The sequence below is a fragment of the Coptis chinensis genome, chromosome 4, assembly GCF_015680905.1.
Source record: "Coptis chinensis isolate HL-2020 chromosome 4, ASM1568090v1, whole genome shotgun sequence".
Classification (NCBI taxonomy): Eukaryota; Viridiplantae; Streptophyta; class Magnoliopsida; order Ranunculales; family Ranunculaceae; genus Coptis; species Coptis chinensis.
In genome coordinates, this window is record NC_141459.1 from 37,878,240 (window position 1) to 37,895,927 (window position 17,688).

Here is a 17,688-nt window from a genome sequence, read left to right on the forward strand (position 1 = left end):
ATTCCATCCTTGGCTGATCCGTGTAGAGAGATTACTAACATCTCCCAACTTTCGGGTAGAGAGCCTAATAGAAACAAAGCCTCAACTTCATCTCCCAAATCAATCTTCATCAAATGCATCTGATTGATGGTATTCTGTACTTCGTTAAGATTCTCAGACATTGAAGAACCTTCTTGGTACTTCGTGTTGGCAAACTTCTTAACGAGCACACTTTGTTTCTGCCCGACTTCCTCTTATAGAGGTCTTCGAGTTTCTTCCACAAGCCAAAAGTTGTAGTCTCTTGGGATACATGGTGAAAGACACTGTCGAATATACCCAATTGTTTTTCTGTCAAGCTTGCTCCACACAGCCGCAGCAACCGATTCTGGTCTTTCTCCTCCATTCTCAATGGGTTGTGCAAAGTCCTTGCAATAAAGCAAGTCTTTCATCTTGGCTTTCCAAATGGTGTTGTTCTTCCTATTCATACTCGTCATGTGAGTGTTCACGGAATGGTCCATCTCCATAAGTTATTTAAACTCAAATCTTCTCTCAAGAGTTTTGTCAAACACCTTCTGACCAAGATTTGGATAACACCCTAGTCTAATCTAACCAAGGCTCTGATACCACTTGTTGGGGTTTGACACCGATACCAATCGAGTCCCCACTACACAGATAACGTACTTGTACTAGGATCAATAACAACTCCAAACAACAATCTAAATATTCCCTACAACCAAACTAACATGCCCAACTCACAAAATAATTATTAACAACAGATAATAATGTAAAGTAGTGCCTGGCCCGGCCCTCAAAACTCACAACCCTCACGAATTGAGGGCCGGGCCAAAACGGGCTAATAGAAAATGTATTAAGCCCTTGCCCGCCCTTCAGCCCATTATAGAGGGATGAGGGCCAGGTTAGAGAGTCGGGCTGAGGGCCGGGTTAGAGATATTTTTTTCCTCATTGTAATCTTTGGAGCAGACTAGCAGTCTTCATTCAATATTGAAATACTGATTTTATCCCATACTACAATACAAACACTTAGACCCAAAATAGAGTATTAATTTTTGGTTACAAATATATGTTTAATGTTTGGGATCCAACCATACAAAATGAGGAACGAATACATAATTCTAAGTCTCAAGTGGTTTATGGCCCCATCCACTGTCATGACTGGCCAGTGGGAACCCATTCTATCAATAACGAAGAACCTGAACCACCTATAGATCGACCTAAGACAATATAAACTTGTTATATATCTTATGAAAATTGAGACATCCTTTTTCTGATAAGATCAGGAAAATGAACGAATCTATATAATTAAAATGAAATGAAAATATGGTTGTGGACTTTACCCAATTTCTAAAAGGGTCCCTACTATAACCCTAAGGGTATTTTAAGTAAAACAAAACTTTGATATGGTAATACGGTAATTATAGATGAGGGCTTACTGCGGGCTTGAATGATGGCCTAATTAGGGTCGGGTTGTGGGCCGAACCTAAGGTTTGAACTCTAGGCCCTTTCTCTCCCCTCATATGTTTGAGGGTCGGGCCGGCCCTACCCTCAAATCAATGCGAGCCTTGTTTTGAGGGCTTTTTCAACCCATGGGCCGGGTCGGGCAGAGGGCTTGAGGGTTGTTTTGACAGCGCTAATGTAAAGCAGTAAAAACATACCACAACACAAATATATACCGTGGTTCAGCCAATGGTGCCTACTTTCACAAGAACTAATCTTTTTATAAAGTGGGAAGAAAGATTACAATCACTCCTTTCAGTCTCTCACCTTACTAGATCACTCCTCTCTCTTTACAGGGTTGTTTCTCTGTAAAGGTTCTCTCTCAATCTTGATTTGCTGTGTATTTTCGTGTCTTCTGACTTAGTTAGGTTTTGCTAAAAACCTCAACTTGTATTGCAAACTCGCAATTCTGCAAAAATAGAATTCTTCCGAATTTAGGCATGGGCGTGGGCGCACCTTGGGCAAGGCCAAAGTCGAGCGCGCGCCCTGAAAACACCGGAGGTCGTCCAAGGCATGGGCGCGGGCGCGCCTTGAGCAAGACTAATAGGAACGCGTGCGCGCTCAAACTTCTCCACACAAACTGAACTCCTTTTCTCCTCATGTGAATGATAACTCCAACACATTTCATCACCAGAGATCACTTATGAAAAAAAGAAGATACGCCGAACTAAATAATTGCTTTTCCGCACACGCTAACTTCTTGTATTGCAGGAAATACTAAGTGAAGCTGAAGTAGACTCATTCAACATACACATTTACCATACATCACGCAAAGAGATGGAACTGTTGATGCAGAAAAATCAGTATTTTGGTATTGAAAGAATTGAAATAATGGAAATAATGGAAATTGCATTTCCCGTGACAGCTCCTTCTGAGGTATTTTCTATTAGATTAAGAACTATAGTGGAAGTGGTCATTACGAAGCACTTTGGAGGTGAGATGTTATGGACGAACTTTTCAACCGATTCACCAAGAAATTTGAAATGGCTCGCAACTCCTCTGGATTTACCGCCAAAGCAGATGACATGTTGGTTGTTCTCAAGCGCAAACTTACTGCTTAGAAGATGCTTTGGTTCCTCTCCTAGCTCTATTTTTTTCACTTATATTTTTGTGCGTATATTTGTGTAGGAAATGTTGTTTGTCAAGAGCCAAACCCGGATTTGCTTACAATAAATTATGCGTTTATGCACGTTGTACTGAGCCGTTTGTAATGAATAATGGTCTACGCACGTTGTATGCACCATGTGGAATTGTGGATTCAAAATTGCTGCTTGCAATGACAACACATTACTATCCCATTGACTTTTAAGTGCACTATTTTTCTCTTAATGCTTTAACCACTAAAATGATACAGTTTTACAATACCTTACGCAAGCTAAGAAAGGTAGCTCACTTCATTTCCCGTTGATGGAGATATTTATTGTGGCTTCAATAGTCGCTTCGAGTGAGTAGTATGTCAATTACTTTGTTCGTAATTCTTATTTGTTGGGATTAGCACAACTTAAAACTATTACTAAGGAATGAATGCAGGATTTGTATCATTCCCATTTTAAAGGTACCATTTTAATTCTGCATGGCCTTCGATTCGGCATATGTTCCTATGTTGTTACAGCTACTACTTACGTCTTTCGGATGACCTTGGGTTTATCATCGTGTTTTTTCCTGTCTCTTACAAACATTTTAAATGGGATCATAAAGAAGTTCTGTGCCTGGTTGAGAGATTGCAAGTCTGTACATTTCCTCCCAAAGCTGTTATTGTCAGTTTTAATTGTTATCTCATTACAAAATTAGAAATATGACCTCCACCACAACTTAGATCTGTATACTAACGCAAAGAATGATAAATAAACTTCCAGGGTAACAAAATGACACGTTTCTCCTTTTCTACCATGGTTGCAGTGGGGGTAATCTCTTCTTTAGCTGTGCTTGGAATCCAAATTCTCAGTGTTGTATCTAACAAGAATTTTGTTACAGTTATCCATCGTACACGAGTCAAGCAGACTGTGATTCCACAGTTTGATCATAAATAGCCTCCAACACCTGCATCATCCATACAAGAATTGTTAGTGTTTCGAACAGGTTTATTCATCAATATCAATGAAATGTACTAACAAATTGCTAATCCTGGAGAGTACACAGGTCTCTACTAGGGATTTCCCAAGGGTGCTATTCGTCAATATCCTGGAGAGTATACAAATTTCTATAAAGGATATTCCCAGGGTGTGGTGCTCCTGCTATTAAGTTAAGGGGAGCACTTAGTAAAAGAAGGTGCCCTAACCACTGGATAGGAACCATCCCACTTCCTCTTCATGTCAGCCTGGATACACTGCCACCTCAAAAACAGAGGGTACATCTCAAGACCAAACCCCAAGCTTCATCTTCAGGCTGACACCGAAAATATATATACTGCTGAGAGCAAAGAGAAAAAAAATAAACAGTGAGGTTCCGTCCTAAGGAATTTTACAGATAACACATACGCAAAATCTTCAGGATTTGCAACTAGATTTGGGGGTGTATCCATATGAGAACCTTTGTCAAGAAATAGTTATTCCACTCATAACACTAGTAGCTCACGTACATAACACAGGTTCTGGACAGTTCAGATCTCTCTTTCAAAGATGCCATGCTCTAACAATCAATACATCCATTAGTGTCGTTGCCACTGTTAGCAATAAGGCGGATGGATGCTTAGAAGTTAATAAGGAGTCCAAAATAAAACATTTCTCCTGTCTCATGTGGTCAGAATACCAGAAGCAGCAAGATGTCAATCACTCACCGCTCCTAACCATCAAGAAGGTCAAAGGGGTGCAATGTTCTACTTCTGCTGCCATATTGTCTCGAGAAGGTGAAACCAAAGTTGACTTTAACTTGACACATGCATTCACCTAACCCTAAGATTGTATCACCATGTGGCGATGAGGTTTGGAAATGCAGTCACTAGCCAGTTGTTCTGGTATCAGTGGCATTCATGGGATCATTGGATTCTACAGCTCAGTCTCACATGTTGAGATTTTTATAATTCCATATCAGGTATCTAAAGCCTTGCGTTAAAATTGGTTTTGAGTTGGATGTTCAAATGGCCAAATATAATATGGTAGCAGAGTAGGCTATTTCTCTCGCCCAAAAGGCCCATGTGTTGCACACTACCCATTTAAAAAATTGTCCACGCGTGAGAGGGTGTGTTGAGACTTATTATCTCATAATCCGGTATGTAAAAGCCCTCCTTTAAAATATAATGGATGGGACCAATCCACTCGTTGCCAATTGGTTTTGAGTTGGATGCCCAAATTTATTATAAAAAACAAACAAAGGTTTCACATAATACAATCTTTAGATTTTATTGAGATGGGCATCCAACTTAAAACCAATTGGTAATAAGTGGAGAGGCCCAAAAACTTATATGTGTATATGCATGGCATAACATATCTCATCTGGGACTTAAACATCTCAACACGCCCCCTCATGTGTGGCATCACTCGAGCCTAACACGTAGACAAATATACTTGGGTTATAACTTTTTGAGCCAAACACAATAGCCCGATCTGATACCATACTAAAGATGGGCATCTAATTTAAAACCAATTGGTAATAAGTGGAGAGGGCCCAAGACATATATATGATCCCATTTGGGACTTAAACATCTCATCAGGTTTAGAGAGGAGGCATCCAACATCAGGGGCAATATGGACCTATAGATATTGTATATTTTATCTCTTTTTATCTTTTCTTTTATGTTTTTTTTTTATTCTTTTGAAAAGAGTTACGGGGTTAGGCAGACCCCAACTGGTATCCATAAGAAATAAATTTTACAACCGAGTAACCTTCCTCTCTTAATATTAACTAAGCTCAAGAGGCCAAGAGAAATCCCTACAAGTATTAACCTTCCTCTCAAACATTTCTGCAGCCGACATTCCCATGCCTTAGTTACAGAAAGGATTTCTTGCTAGCTGTAGAGGTACATTTTAGTCACGATCTTACAATCTCGGAGAATAGGGTTTGTATAAGATGTTTGACTGAACTCAGGTTGGTGTTCTGAGCTGCCTACGTATCCAGTTCTCTGATAAACTGGAATCAAGTCAGACGTAATTCATCTTGAGTGATTGAGTTGAAAATGGAGAAAATGTGAGCCTCCTCTTAAGAATGGAGAAGACGCCTCCTTTTATAAGCGTAGATCCCCCCGCTGTCTTGATGATTGCTTTTACTCCTTCCGTTACGAAGTAACGATTTGTCATTAATAATGTTGTTGACTAGCTTGCAGCGGTTACGTTTCTTAGGTCGTTTGGACGACCTAAGGCCTGCTTGTAGTCTGGACAGGTGGTCTGCCACGAGTGGTTGAGAGTGGAAGGTACTGACATAGCCTCCTTTCTTTATATCACTGTTTGTAGAATATTGGTGTAAAAAAAGATAATAAAAGATACCGCGTGTCTTACTTGGTTGAAAATGGAGATTGCTGCGAATTGAATATTCTGTGTTTGTAGGCTGGATGTTGTTTGTTGCTTAGAGCTTTGTTGGGAGTTGATGTGGTAGGTCTTACGTCGCAGTGCGCAGATCGTAGCTCGTAGTGCGTAGATCGTAGTTCATAAATTGGATTTGACTGATAATTAGCATTTGAGTGGTAATTACAGTTGAATCAAGCTTAACCCTATCAGAGGCCTTAAGTTGATTTGAGGTCCTTTTGGGAGTACCGTGGATTGGATTTGACTGATAATTAGCCTTTGAGTGGTAATTACAGTTAAATCAAGCTTAAGCCTGGCATTGGTGTTAAGTTGATTTGTACGTCTTTTGGGGGCGTCACTATGGTTGTTTCCCGTTGAACGTCTTTGATTGCGATCTGACATCGTAATACGTGATTCGAACTTGATCCTTAGCAGGGCGTCAAGCTGATTGGTTGATAGCTAGCCTTTTGGGGGCGCTGTTGTTGTCGTAGATGCCATTTGAGTTGGCTGATTAGTAAGCCTTTTGGGGGCGTTACTATGATTGTAGATGCCAACTTGGTTGGCTGATAGTAAGCCTGATCTGAGGATGAGCTGATCTGAGGACGACCTGACTTGAGGATGAGCTGATCTAAAGATGACTTGATCTGAGGATGACTTGCTCGACCTGACTTGAGAATGACTTGATCTGAGGACGATCTAACCTGAGGATGTCCTGAGCTAAGGACGACTTGATCTGAAGATGAGCTGATCTGAGGACAACCTGACTTGAGGATGAGCTGATCTGAAGATGACCTAATCTGAGGATGACCTGACTTGATGATGCGCTGATCTGATAGATGACCTGGCTGAGTGATGCAGGAGGATCTGAGTCAGATAAGGCTGAGTTGTCAGATTGCATATTGATGGTACTAAAGTATCATGAGTTGGCGGATCAACGCAAAAATGGCAAGTAATCGTGATCTTTAGCTAATTGGAGTAAGTTTGGATGCGTTTTGGTATTTTGGCCATAACTTTGGCTACAGTTGTCAGAATCACGTGCGACCCCAATTCGGAAAGATCTCGGCAACGCGCACGCTGTCAAAGCTCGGTGGTGGTCATTTTCGAGGTCAAAATCCACTGTTTTCTCTTCCAAATTCACATTTTTCTGTTTTTGTCCGACCTGAGCTGATGATGCGGTGATCTGATGGACGACCTGGCTGAGTGAGGACGACATGGCTGATGACAACCTGGCTGATGGACGACCTAGCGGAGGTGTTTGCATGAGATCTGGCTGAGGTTTTGATATAGCTCTGTGATGAGTTGTGCTGGTGTGCGCTTCTCCTCATTGATATAGGTCCATAGATTAGTATGCTCTGAAATTTCTGTTTGAGATTGGTTGAACCAACACCTTAGTTGACCTGTTAAGGAGCGACCTGAAAGCTAGATTCCTGGATCTGTATTGTCACCGATTCACCGTAAAGGAACGTGTGACATGGTGGTAGTTGCAGCCCTCGGGTTGGTACTGGATCGACTGCAAGTGATCTGTAAGTATGAAGTATATCTTGCAACATAGAAGTGTGCACAGATTATCCGAACTAATCCAAAGATTAAAAATTAGTATAAATGAAGGATAGTTGAATGTAGACTTATCTCTTAGAACGCTGACTTTTCGCTTGCTCCATTGATAGTTGAATGGAAGAATGCTGACTGTTCTTCCATGGTGGTTTTACCAAGTTTCGTGGGCTTGAGAAAATGGTGTGAATGCTTTTTCTCAAGAAAACGAATCGGCAGACGACACTAATGTAGCGGTACATTTTAGTCACGACCTTACAATCTCGGAGAATAGGGTTTGTATAAGATGTTTGACTGAACTTAGGTCGGTTTTCTGAACTGCCTACGTATCCAGTTCTCTGATGAGCTGGAATCAAGTCAGACGTAGTTCATCTTGAGTGATTGAGTTGGCGATGGAGATCCCCTCTTGAGAATGGAGAAGACGCCTACTTTTATAGGCATAGATCCCCCTTTTGCGCTGTCTTGATGATTACTTTTACTCTTTCCGTTACGAAGTAATGATCTGTCATTAATGATGCTGTTGACTAGCTTGCAGCGGTTACGTTTCCTAGGTCGTTTGGATGACCTGACCTTAGGTCGTATGCACGACCTACTTGTAGTCTTGACACGTGGTCTGCCACGAGTGGTTGAGTGGAGGGTACTGACACTAGCCAAGAAACCTCCTTTTGCAATTAGTATCAAATACTCAAGTATCTTCTAAAACAAGAAAACATAATGAAAAAACAAGAAACGCAATCCTAACAGGATACTGAATAACTGCAAAGTGCAAATATCTTTTAAATACTACTAATGAAAATATAAAAGAAAGTAACTTAGCGTTAGATCAAGTGCCCCAAGTACCATGCAGCATCATATACATAATTCTCAAACATAATTAACGCATCAATCTTGTATCATTTTCTCAAACAGTTAGGATGACCTTAACCATATATTTTTAAAGCTTTTCATTCCGATTCAGATAAATGGAAAAGAAACTGGTCAATACTGGAAAGTTACAGAAAATATTGAAATATCTGGAGTGATGATATGTGCTAGTAAAATTGGTGATCGTTTTTACAATCTGATGCACATCTTTAAAAGCAACTACTTTGAGATTATTGTGCATTTCAATCCTTTCAAACTATTGCTTTAGTGTGTCATGAGTATTAAACAACAATGATTCAAAAAGGGTAAAAACATTTAATCAATGCAAAAGAACTGAATCTGTGTGCACAATACAAATTCAGCTAAAGATGCAAAGAAGTTCTACCAGAATAGAGCAGGGGCCTGGACAAGGTCTCGACCATGCAATCTTGAGAATGCTTCACATGCCCAAGGAATATGACCATCAGCCAGCACTCTGTCATACAATTACCAATAAAAGAAGAATAAAGGAAAAAGAAAAGCATCCTGCTTCTCCCAAAATGAACAAAAACAATAAAACAGTAGGAATCAGTGCATCTTTTTCATAGATTGCAATACTATACTAATGGCGTGCTAGGTTACATCAGGAAAATTTCTACGGATAAAGCACAATGTGATACATAGTTTACAAGAGATATGAGCTGTTTGATTTTTCACTTTCCATTGAGAATGCTCGCATGAAATTTCTCAGATGTGAATTGTCTCATGAAAATTCTTGAAAGGTGAAAAGAGTATTATAAGCATAAAGTCCACTCTAATGGTTTGTCAAACTTGTTGCAAACTCATCAATGTTGTTCTTTTGTGAGTGTTGTGACTTGAGGGCGAAGCTTAAAGACTTCAACCTCAAAAGACGACATCTCAAGAACCATGAACAACCAAGGACACATCTATCCAGGTAACACTTCAAAGATTTAAACTACAAAATACCATTTTCTCTCTCGATGTCTTTTAGGAAAATCACGGTGTGAAAAAATTGTATGCATGTTATTGATTATTTTCTCTTTTACATTATGGTACTCGAAAAAATTGTTGAAGTGTCGAATATGCTATTTAAAAAATTATCTGCGATCTGATGGTTAAGGTCTAACCACGAGCAGCAGGTGACGTGACTCCAAAAAGGCTTTGAGCCCCAACCAGCAATTCTGGAGGATGCATTTAAAAAGCACACAAAGCGTAGTAGAATTTTCAATCCGGAAGAATGCACCACAAATTGAATCAGTTAATTGTGCAATTATAAATTAGCTTATAAGATTTAACTCAATCAGTAACAATAATCGCTCTAATCTTCCCCTCTTTTTTATCAGTAACATTCACTTTGTATTAATAATATAATGGTGTTTACAAAATCATCCGCTCAACGCGGCCTCACACAAGCACCCCAAGATCCCCAAATTACAAAGACCTACTCATCTCACAATCCCTTCGCATTTACATCATTGAATGATGGATTAGCACAAGCCTTATTTAATAGAACATCCTTGACTTCCACTACCACCTTATGCATTTCTCTTTCTTTATACTCAAAGATTCCCAAATTTCTCTGTTTCTTTAGTGTCCACACAATCACATTAGGAATATGGTTTGCTAACCATTTGGCTTCGTTGGAAAGTGGAACCGATATGATATTCTCCCCAAAGGCCCTTAATATATGATGGTGGCACATTTCATTCAACCCCATTTACACCACTCCATATTTTCCACAATAAGAGTTTTTTTGTTAGAAGCTCTTAAGTGAGGTTTTCCCGCTGAACTATCATATCCCAAAAAGAAATGGACTCTCTCTAGTACCAAGAAGAAAAGTTAGCAAAAGTATCCCATCCACTAGAAATTCCTCTATAGAAATTCTAGGTTTCTTTACCACCCATTTACTTTGTCCTTCTCCATACTTATCCACCACCACCTTCCTCCACAAATGTTTCTCCTCTGCCCCATATCTTCAAAGCCGCTTTCCTAAGGAAGCAACATTCATGAGTAACACATGCTTACAACCCAAACCACTCTTTAGGAAGACAAAGTCTATCCCATCTTACAATAATCGCTCTAATCTCCCTAGTGCCAAATTCTAGAATGTAAGTGTTAAAATATATTTTCGTATTATGAAAGATCTTATGTTGTATGTATTATTGGTTTAAGGAAAGATCTTACATTGTATCCCACATATTCTATAAATGTGTGTAGGGTATAATTTACTTCCTATTTTGTAGATTGGGTATCTTGACACCCAAGGATGTAGTATCAACAAATTGATGTTTAGTAGAGAGATGACATAACTCTCTACCACCTTCCATCCTAGTTAAGAACTTAAGATTATTATTCCATTGTCTACTTCATCACCATTTCTTACTGGTTTACTTATCATTGTGTCTTAACTCTCCTCACATCGCCATTAACATGGTATCAGAGCGGGTTATTGTGTTTGGCCCAAAAAAGAGCATGTTGTTTACTCCACGTAACCAAAGTATGTTTGTCCACGTGTTAAGCTCAAAGTAATGTCACACATGAGGGGACGTGTTGAGATGTTTAGTCCCACATGGGATATGTTAAGCCACGCATAAATATATATAAATCTTGGAGCCTCTCCACTTATCACCAATTGGTTTTAAGTTGGATGTTCATCTTTAACATGGTATCAGAGCTTCAGGTTTAAATCTCAGTTTAATAGTATGCTAGGAGAGGTACCAACAAAAAAAAATGTCTATCAAAAAAATATATGTTTCATAATTTGGAGTTTCAGTTTACTCCCAATTTTTTTTTTTTACTAATCGGGTGTCCCGACCAGCGTACGCGCCACCCCAACTAATCCCAGGCCCTAGTTGGAAATTCAACCAGGTACTGCCTCGCCAGTGGCCTTGTGGGGAATCGAATTAGTGACCATTGGGGAGCAAACCCAAGGCCGGACCAGTTGTGCTACCAAGGAATACCCAACCAAGGTATATTTTCAATTAGTAGTACATTGAATTATAGATCGTGGATCTACAAACCAGTCTTGCAAAATCAGAGATTGAATCCCTCCAGTCAGATTCACGCAGCCTCATCAAATCATTGTTTTTTTTTTTTTTTGACAAATTTTCCAAACTCATCCAAAATTTCTAGAAGAATTTCATAAATTCCAGAAAAATATGGGGATCAAATAAGTCTTCTGGACCAGGTGCTAAATCAGCACGGTTCTTTGTGTATTGTTTGAATGGTATAAGAACAAAAAGTTTCCATAAAAAAATAATAGTCAATTCTAAGTGCTATTCGTATTCAGGTATTTGTTGTGATACTGTTCTTTAGGTTTTGCTACTCTTCAAAAGTTTTGGTATAACGTATATGTTGTCATAGTGTTTTTTTTGTATTCAAGAGTTCTAGTATTTTTTTGTTGGGAACCAACATTTCTATTATTAGTATCAACAAAAGAGTTATCCTTTTTGTACTTATGAGTATGGTTTTTGGTTTCTCATGGTTATGGCATTTTGGTCTTAGTGCAGTCTTTTTTTGTCGTCTGGCTTATGGTATATGAGTATTCAAATATTGTGAATTTTTTTTGGTATTCACGTTGTATTTGGGTTTCCTAGAGATGTCGTGGAACCAACTAAAAGTGTCTGACATTACTCTAGTATCTCATGAGTATCGTGGAGTTTTCTTTATCGTTTGGTACTTTGTCAGTATTGCGTCCCCAATAAGGTGAAGAAGTACACATTTTTGCTCAATATAGTTATCGGGGAATATGTCCATTTTTTCAGTATCCAGCTTCCGTTGCTAGTATGAAATCTCGCAAGAATAGGACTCGGTTGTCATCTTTTTATTCTTTGGACCTAAACATTGTTGGGTCCCGTGTTTGACAAGACAAAATTGTTTAGTTGACGGATGTTTGATTAATTTCTATCACGTTGCAAGTATTTTGTAGTCTTTGGATCCAGTCTTTGGAATACAAGTTTGCAACTTGATGATATTCTCTATTATGTTTGCAAGTATTACTAAGTATTTGTGTGGTGAGAAGAAGTGAATCAGTATTGAGTTGGCCTCAACTTAACTCACCGTATCCTCCTTATTACTACTCACTGTTTCTTTAGCATTGGCCAAGTTGAAATTTGCATATTCCAACTTGAACTTGAAGGGGAAAATATGAAGATATATATGGAGTACAACATATATATGAGCATGAAACAATGTCATCATGTCTCCAGTTTCAATATTGATTCAACAGGGTGTTTTCTCATCAAGTTTCAGGCATTTTTCAGTTAGTTAGGTAGCAGTTGCCTAACTGCAGCAGCCAAGTAGCGCACATCAAATTCACAGATATAGTTTACACTAGGTATTGTGTCAGTCGTAGCAGTAATGGAATGAGCAGCAGCCGAGAAGCATGCCATCAAACTGTTGTTATAGTTACAGTTTGCATTACAAATCAGTATTCAAGTTTAGGTCATGCCGAAACCGGCAGTTTCAGTTTTTAGGTTCCAGTCAAGCCATAAAGGAAAGTATTCATGAGTCGGCTGTTGAGTTCGTCATCCAAAGATATTCTATGCAAAATGGAAAGTAGTATTGTTATATTAAGTATGTAATCCAAGTTGTAATACATAGAGTTTGTATATTTACAGCTTGAGGAGAGTATTAGGAAAGATCTTATGTTGTATGTATTATTGGTTTAAGGAAATATCTTACATTGTGATGTAGATTAAACTGGTGGAAGCTTCAGTTTATTACAATCTATTCTTGAATTAAACAAACAAAAGACAACTCTTTTATTGAATCTCACAAATCATAAATATCAACTTTGAAGAACCCTAATTACAAGCCCATTATTTATACTAATCCTACAAACAGTAAACCAATAATGGCACAACATGTGTCAACAACCAACTAAGAGAAAGGAAAAAAGGCCACATAAAGCAACCCGTGGGCTTTAACTCGAACCATAGGCGCCCGCCCGTAATTTGTAGAGAAAAGATGGGCGCACGCCCATAACTTGACAGCAACGAACTAATGTTCTGCATCCCATTGTATCCCACATATTCTATAAATGTGGGTAGGGTATTATTTACTTCCTATTTTGTAGATTGGGTATCTAGACACCCAAGGATGTAGTATCTACAAATAGATGTATAGTAGAAAGATGACATAACTCTCTACCACCTTTTTCCATCCTAGTTAAGATTATTATTCCATTGTCTACTTCATCCCCATTTCTTACTAGTTTACTTATCATTGTGTCCTGGGCAGTTAAATCGCTACTCGGCGGAGGTGCGAGTAGCGAGTAGGTCTACTAGGTCTACGGGTCGGGATTAATCGGGATTTTTTAAACCGCTACTTCTCGTCGCTACTCGGTGGAGGAGCGAGTAGCGAGTAGGTCTACTCGGTCGGGGATTAATCGGGATTACTCGAGATGTCTTAATTTTTATGTTTATATGTAGCATGTACATTGACGCTGGGCAATGTGGCATACAACATGGTACAAAATTTTTGCTATCAATATGCTATAGAAATGTTGACATTGTCCATAGTTATTTGACCACTAAAGTTTCAGTCAATATCATTGTTTTTTCAATCTTTTCTTTTCTTTAACTTGTCATAGTTACAAATGCAAAACATGGGTCGCACATTTATTTTTATTTTTTTTATATTAAGTTGTCATCAAGTATTCAAGTGGGTTCTCAAAAATCATAATACACCACATAGTGTTCAGTCAAAATACACCACATAGTGTTCACTAAACATATTTTGTGAAGATTATCGAGGAAAAAAAAATCGACGTTTTGCATTTGTAAAGAGAGTGGAGAGGAGAAGAGAGTGGAGAGTGGGCGAGTGGCATACTAGAGAGGAGAAGAGAAGGAAAAAAAAAAACGGTAGAGAAGAAGAGACTGGAGAGAGTGAGAGACAGAGAGAAAAAGAAAAAAAGAAAGTGGAGAAAGTGGAGAAAAAGAAAAAAAATGTACCTGGAATTGGAGCTTGTTTTCGCGGCTGGAGAAAAGTCCTAACTTGATTTTGCGGTTAGAAAAAAGAAAAATCTCGGTTTTCTTTTATATACCGATTTATGGTGAGTAACTCGCCCGATTCCAATTCGTCATAAATCGGCAACTCGGCCGATTACTCGGTGATTTTTGGACCCCGATCACTTATGGGGAGTAATTGGTTGGTCGGGTCAGCTAGGTACCGAGTAGCGATTCCTCACTGAGTACTCGCTGAGTACTCGCCGATTTAATAGCACAGATTGTGTCTTAACTCTCCTAGCATTACCATTAACAGTAAGCTATATTTTTTATCATATACATACAGCTTTTTGAAGCTTTTACACGAGATAAAATATAAACACTTACACTTCAACAAGTAGGCATACCAAAAACCTAAAACAACCCAAGCTGGAAGATAAAACAGAATTTGACGAAATAAGAATATAAAGACTTGGGTTGCACTCACATCAGTTGAAACAAAGAACCCCAGCCCATACACAAACCTCAGTTACAATTTATTGGATCTAGTAAACTTCAATCCATTTTGCAACATGCGGAACTTGGTTTTAGTAAAAGTGACAAGGAGCACAAACTGGCATATGGGCCAAACACAGAAAGAGCAATAATATGCTCTGACACCACCAAAAACCAATTTATAGATTAATCTGGTAGGCTTTCAAGACCCCACATGGGACTATACCAAACATCTCAACAAGCTCCCTCACATGTGGCGTTACTTGAGCCTAAAAAGTACTCTTAACATTATTGAATTATGTGGGGCAAACAGATTGTTTTGGCCACACAATAACCTGCTCTCATAACATTTCAAACTTTTGAGCACCAAACTCAAACCAATAGGCAATTAGTGGGAGCGACCCCAGTAACAAATGTAACTATCAAGAGGCTTTCAAATTTCGATGTGAAATTAATAATCTCAACACGCACCCCCTAGGGAGTGCCTGGTGATGCAGAGCACAAACAGGATCTTAGAGCCAAATACTGAAATAGCTTGATCTACTACCATCTTAAATTTTGGAGCATCCAACTTAAAACCATTTACCAACAGGTGGGGCAGCCTTGGAAACTTATATATTCATTTGCTAGGCTGTTAATGTCCCACGTGTGACTAATCTAAACCTCTCAACTTAAATTAACTGACATTTCATTTTCATTCAACAATGATGTGAACATCAAATAGATGGTCTGAGATTACCTTTGTTTCCTCACAAAAGAGTTCCAAAGATGCATAATCTGCTTTTCATCTTTGGTCACATCAACAAAGTCATCAAGCATCTGCAAATCAAATGGCAAGTTAGACTAATACAAGCTTTTTAAAGCGCAGATTTATGAGTTAAGGGTGGATTTTTTGTTCATATGCCACATCACGGACCTCAAATGATAATCAGCCACATTTGGACGGGTCTAACCTTGCCAAAAGTTGTGTTAAGGATTTATCTATCGATTCACAAATTTTCACTGCTGCAACACTCTTTTGAGTTTTGACAAGTCTAAACATATTTGAATCGGCTGATTTTTTGTGAGGATGATTTGGAGGTGACATCATGACTTTACAAGTTCCAACTTATGGCAGAATTAACCATCCAACTGAAACACTATAAAGAATTATGAAAAACCGTCAAACAGTTCTCGAAAGCAATTATAGCTGTCTAACTCTGACATCCCTTTTTGAAAATATACAGAAACACCCGTCAGACGTGCATATCAGCATCTAACTCTGAATATTAGTGTTTTGACCTTCTCGAAGGAGTTGTCCCAAAGAGATTGTAGCCAAGTAAAATATTCAGGAGAAGTACTCTGTTTGTTCTATTGATTTAAACCATGACCATTCATGTGTGTCTAGTCAATTTAATCTCTACAATGTAATTCATAACATGACCCCTCATTCATCTGCCTTGATCAAATTACACAGAGGTTAATGTATATATGTCATTAGATTCATAGTGAACTTAAGAAAAAGATAGATCATCGTGTTTAAAGAAAACAGATGCCACTTTGTAGCTAGATGGGAGGATATTACGTACAGAAGCTCTTGACTAGGGGTGTACGCGGCTTCCTATTCAGTTGTTTTGTTACTTGGTGTTGCTTTGTACTTGTAGGTCATATTGACCTACTTTCTTTGATTTAATACAAATTTATCTTTTACCAATCAAAATTAAATAAAGGGTTAGTTATAAAAAAATATTAGATGATTCATGTTTCTTCATCTGGAAAAAAAATCATCTTTTGATTTAATACAAATTTAAGTCTAACTAACCCTTTTACAAATTAAAATATTGACACAAGATGCAGACCTGCGTTAGTAACATTACTTCGAATAGAGAAAATAAAAGAATAGTTTGCATGGAATCACAAACATACCCTCCGGTCTTCAAAATCTGCAACATCATCATCAACTTCATCTTCACTGTCACGATCTGAGAATACTTGTTCCAATGCCATCGGCTGTTAAGCATAAAAAATGTTCATCTTAAAAAGTATGAAATTAGATATGAGATTATTGTATTTAAGTCACAACTCTCAACTTTATATCAGAGAAACATCTTTTAATAAGTACAAATTATAAAAATCTTTGCAAGAGCTTAAGCTTTAGTGTTCTGCAGAACATGTTCAATACACAACAGTCAAATGGCTAACATTTGAACAATCATTCAGCATGTTAAGATGTTTAGTATAGTCCGACATGGGACATCCAAATCCTTGCTTATTACTACATATAATTTCTGGGGCATTCCACTCATTGCCAATTGGATTTCAGATGGGTGCTCCAAAGTTTAAGACAGTATAAGAGCTGGCAGAACGAGCCAAGAACCAATTCATTTAGTCTGAGGTCATAGGGTGCCCCTACGAATGAATATCTGTATTTTGCCCAAAGCACCCGTTTACTCGACGTGACCCAACAATGTTAATCCATGTCTTAGGCCCAAGTAATGTCATACAGGAGGGGATGTCTACATTTAGTAATGTCGCACGTGGGACACCTAAAGCCTTGCTTATCAGTATATAAGTTCCTAGGGCCGCTCCACTCATTGCTAATTTGCACCAAAGTTTTAAGTGAGCTCACGCTCATTAAATATGATCCTTAATAATAGAACAAACAATGACATCTTCAAAATACCAACAGAAATGCAGATGAGAAAATAATAGGATTAATATCAACACAGAAATGATGATGAAATGAGATAAATTGCATGACAAAGGTGTCTTACAGACTCGAACCTTTGCTTAGTGCAAGCCTATACACTCAGTAGTGAACAGAGGATATAGAAGCAGCTATGGCCACAACATTATTACAAAGAAATTATGCTGGCTTTATCACTCCTTGTCAGCTTTCTCTAAATATATGAATATCAATA

The 17,688-nt window shown here is 38.4% G+C and overlaps 1 protein-coding gene across 4 annotated transcripts in view; it reads right to left on the bottom strand.

Annotated features, from left to right (window-relative positions):
* Nucleotides 1–3,213: 3,213 nt before the first annotated feature.
* The window catches only part of EMF2 (VEFS-Box of polycomb protein), a 29,729-nt gene continuing 15,254 nt past the window's right edge, over nt 3,214–17,688 (bottom strand). For 3 of the 4 annotated variants that reach the window (XM_086608072.1, XM_086608071.1, XM_086608074.1), the window contains 4 exons: nt 16,694–16,777; nt 15,528–15,607; nt 8,731–8,820; nt 3,214–3,534 (listed from right to left, as the gene is read on the bottom strand). In XM_086608072.1, the coding sequence (XP_086464198.1) occupies nt 3,411–3,534; nt 8,731–8,820; nt 15,528–15,607; nt 16,694–16,777 (378 nt within the window). In that variant the 3' untranslated portion in view covers nt 3,214–3,410. The remainder of the gene's footprint in view (nt 3,535–8,730; nt 8,821–15,527; nt 15,608–16,693; nt 16,778–17,688) is intronic. The other variant, XM_086608073.1, reaches the window with a different exon arrangement.